Raw genomic sequence first — 3,348 nt, 5'->3', positions numbered from 1 at the left:
TTGTTCTAGGTTGTACCTGTACCAGTGGACTGTATCTGTATGTTTGTTGCCTTTGTTCTAGGTTGTACCTGTGCCGGTGGACTGTATCTGTATGTTCATTGCCTTTGTTCTAGGTTGTACCTGTATCAATGGACTGTTTCTGTATGTTCATTGCCTTTGTTTTAGGTTGTACCTGTGCCAGTGGACTGTATGTGTATGTTTATTTCCTTTGTTCTAGGTTGTACCTGTACCAGTGGACTGTATCTGTATGTTTGTTGCCTTTGTTCTAGGTTGTACCTGTACGAGTAAACTGTATCTGTTTGTTCATTGCCTTTATTCTAGGTTGTACCTGTGCCACTGGACTGTGTCTGTGATATCAAAGAGGCTTTTATGGAGTGTTCCCAGTCAGAGGGATTCGAACTTCATGAGATACCCAAACATTCAGATTTAAAACAGGTACATCTTGAACAAAAAAGGAAATGTAGGAGACATGTATTATTTCTTCATCGCCAGAACTATATCTACAGGGTATTTTGGTCTACTGAATGCTTTGAGGTCAATGCATAGCTCATAGACCTGATAATGTAAAAGCTATAATCATTCTACTACCTTAAACTATCATTTATCTTAAAATAAAATTTAGCTTTAAATCTTATTCAATACATGTTTATATGCATAAGATTTTTTTCTATAAATTGTTGTTACTTTATCAACTTTGTAGTAGAATGATGAAAATAAATTACACTGCATGCTATTGTTATGTTCTATCAAAGTACGCTTCATCAGGGATGCCGTCAAATTGTCTGGTTGACAATGCCCAATCAAACAATTATTCATGTCAATTTCACTTCCTCCATTTGATTGTAACCAGTCTATGATGGTGTTTTTCCTGTGTCCTGCTTAATATATATCAACGTATATATTATATACGAGTGCTTTTTTACCATTCCCACAATCACAAATCAATATTTCTGTTACTACAGTATATAACTGTGGCTAGTTTTATATTTACAGATAGTACCTCCTGGTGCTCCCTACTTTTATGCAGAATTACCATCAGGAGACAAACTTTTACATAGGATATCAAAGAACTTCCCTCTACAGTTTGGCAGGTAATACTTCACTTTCTCATACGGCACAAGAGTTTCCTGTGTTTATCTTATAGGAAATGAATTTCATTGTTACAGTCTATATTTGTTTAAACTTTCCTCATGGAAGATTTTTTTCAGTATAGTGCATAGTGACAAATGAATGACTGAAAATTTAAATACATTGTATAATGTATACTTAGGATATCAATACCCTGATCAAGATATTAAGAAGGCAAACATGACTCGTGTCTTTTAATGTAAAATCATTTACTGCATGCTTTGTTATTTCTTTTTTGATGGATATTTAGAGTATATCACATCGAATGTTTTCCTGTAACAAAAAGCTTAATTACTTGGATTGAAATCTTTGAAGATAAGAATATTTAAAAGGTGATAAACTATGAGATTTAATATTTTTTTTGTCTTAATTCTTCATTGCTGTATTTCAGGGATGTACTGGCAAGTCCACAGATACTGAACATGACAGAGCGTGTGGATTGGAAAGCTTGTAAGGTCAGCAAGGAGCAAGAAGGAGACCTAGCTTCAGACTTTAAATCTGTCTTCTCAGCCTTTGACTTTACTGATTTGGACTAAGAAAGCGAACAGCTGCAAATATGTGACTTAAAATGCTTCTGTGGAAAAGGATCACACTAAACAGTTGGTGGAGTGTCTATCAGAGTAGAAACAGCTGAGAGCTTAACTGATAAGGTAAAGTGATAACCATGACTCAGAACTTAGACCTCTTGAACATGGAGTTGTCATAGGTGTGATCAAACCCTGTGGAACAATGAAGAGGTTTCCGATTCAAAATCAAATGTGTTTGACCTTAGATTATTGTTGTTGAGTCAAGACTATTAACTTATACTGACTGGATGTTAAGGATGGTCTACTGTGACAAGGAATCCATCCCCATCTGAGGAAGGATCAGATGAGGAAGGTTTATTCAGAATGACAAGATTGAGCACTGCAAATCATGCTTTTTGAACCTCATTAACATGTGATAAAGATATTAAAATAAATACAGGACAAGTGACCATCTCCTGCATGGTTAACACTGAAACTGAAACAATAACCAATTATTTAAGAAATAATGGTTTCTCAGATCATTTTTATCCTACAGAAAATGTATGTCTACCAACAGTCAAGAGGAAAGTTAATATATCAGTTGCCTCTCATTTTGAAAAGATAGTCCATCAACAAAACAATAACTTACAGGTGGACATTTTCTCTGTAACACTTTTTATTTTACTATGAATCACTTACCAACAGGTATATATTTTTATAATAACTTTCCAAGGGTAATTCATTACAAGTCCATGGGTCTGTAGACTGTTTATTCAAAATCTTCAGGCATTGGTAGCTCATGGAAATCTTCCATCAATGATTCATATATCTCCTGTGCTTTTAACAAATACATAAGGCTCATGATCATATTATTTTACATAGAGCTTGCTTGGCTGAAGCGATCTGAAGTTTTATTCAAATAAATAGCATTGTCCCACATTCAAGGTCACAGGGGTCAAATGTGTAAAACACTTTTAAACAATATTTTGTCGAGAACCTGACCATGATATTTGGCCTTAAATTTGTTGGGATAAGTAGCTGTCAAGTTGTTCAAAAGGATGACTTATGAATCACTTTCAAGGTCACAGGGGTAACATGTGTTAAACACCCTATATAAAGTTTTATCAAGAATCAAAATGACCAATGATATGTGAGGATGGAAATAAAAATATTTAAAAGACTTCATCTCATATTTGTTATCACTTGACAACACTGACTTTTGCTTGACAATCTTTTTTAGACAGGATAACTCTGACTATTGTAACTATGATTGCATATGTAATATATCTCATTTATGTAGTTGCTGTTGACCACGCTATTGTTTGTCTTGACAACTATATTGTCATTTAGTCTGCTGTAATTGAAACTGTTTAAAACAGCAGTTGACAAGCTGAAATAGAATACAATTTTAAAGTTAGGCAAATCAGATTGCTATACACGAGTAAAAGTCTATGCCAGAAGCATGTAAAGACTAAAGGGTGGGGTAAGTGCTTACAAGGCAGAATATTGATGCAACAAAATGGCGGCAAACCCCCCGTATGCAGGAAGAATCCTAGCAGTTGCAATTTTCTGTGTCCTGGCCCCTTGATTATATGACATTGATTCCTTTATTGAAAGTTTTGCCTACACCATAGGCAAGACATGCGAGTGCATACCACTACAATGTTTCTGTCCCACATACAACAACCAGGAACCCTGAATGAAGGAGTCAAGG

At 35.0% G+C, this 3,348-nt stretch overlaps 1 protein-coding gene across 3 annotated transcripts in view; it reads left to right on the top strand.

The window, feature by feature from the left end:
* The window catches only part of LOC110453720 (CWF19-like protein 1), a 24,062-nt gene extending 21,245 nt beyond the window's left edge, over positions 1-2,817 (top strand). Inside the window, exons 13-15 of one of the 3 annotated variants that reach the window (XM_021502805.1) lie at positions 322-435; positions 994-1,091; positions 1,520-2,817. In XM_021502805.1, coding sequence (XP_021358480.1) covers positions 322-435; positions 994-1,091; positions 1,520-1,664 — 357 coding nt within the window. In that variant the 3' untranslated portion in view covers positions 1,665-2,817. Of the gene's footprint in view, positions 197-321; positions 436-993; positions 1,092-1,519 lie in introns of those variants that run through there. The other 2 variants (XM_021502807.1, XM_021502806.1) reach the window with 2 other exon arrangements.
* Positions 2,818-3,348: the final 531 nt, after the last annotated feature.

This window comes from Mizuhopecten yessoensis, unplaced genomic scaffold, assembly GCF_002113885.1.
Source record: "Mizuhopecten yessoensis strain PY_sf001 unplaced genomic scaffold, ASM211388v2 scaffold7491, whole genome shotgun sequence".
NCBI lineage: Eukaryota > Metazoa > Mollusca > Bivalvia > Pectinida > Pectinidae > Mizuhopecten > Mizuhopecten yessoensis.
The sequence above is the reverse complement of the archived record's forward strand: the minus strand, read 5'-3'. Positions and strand labels throughout refer to the sequence as shown.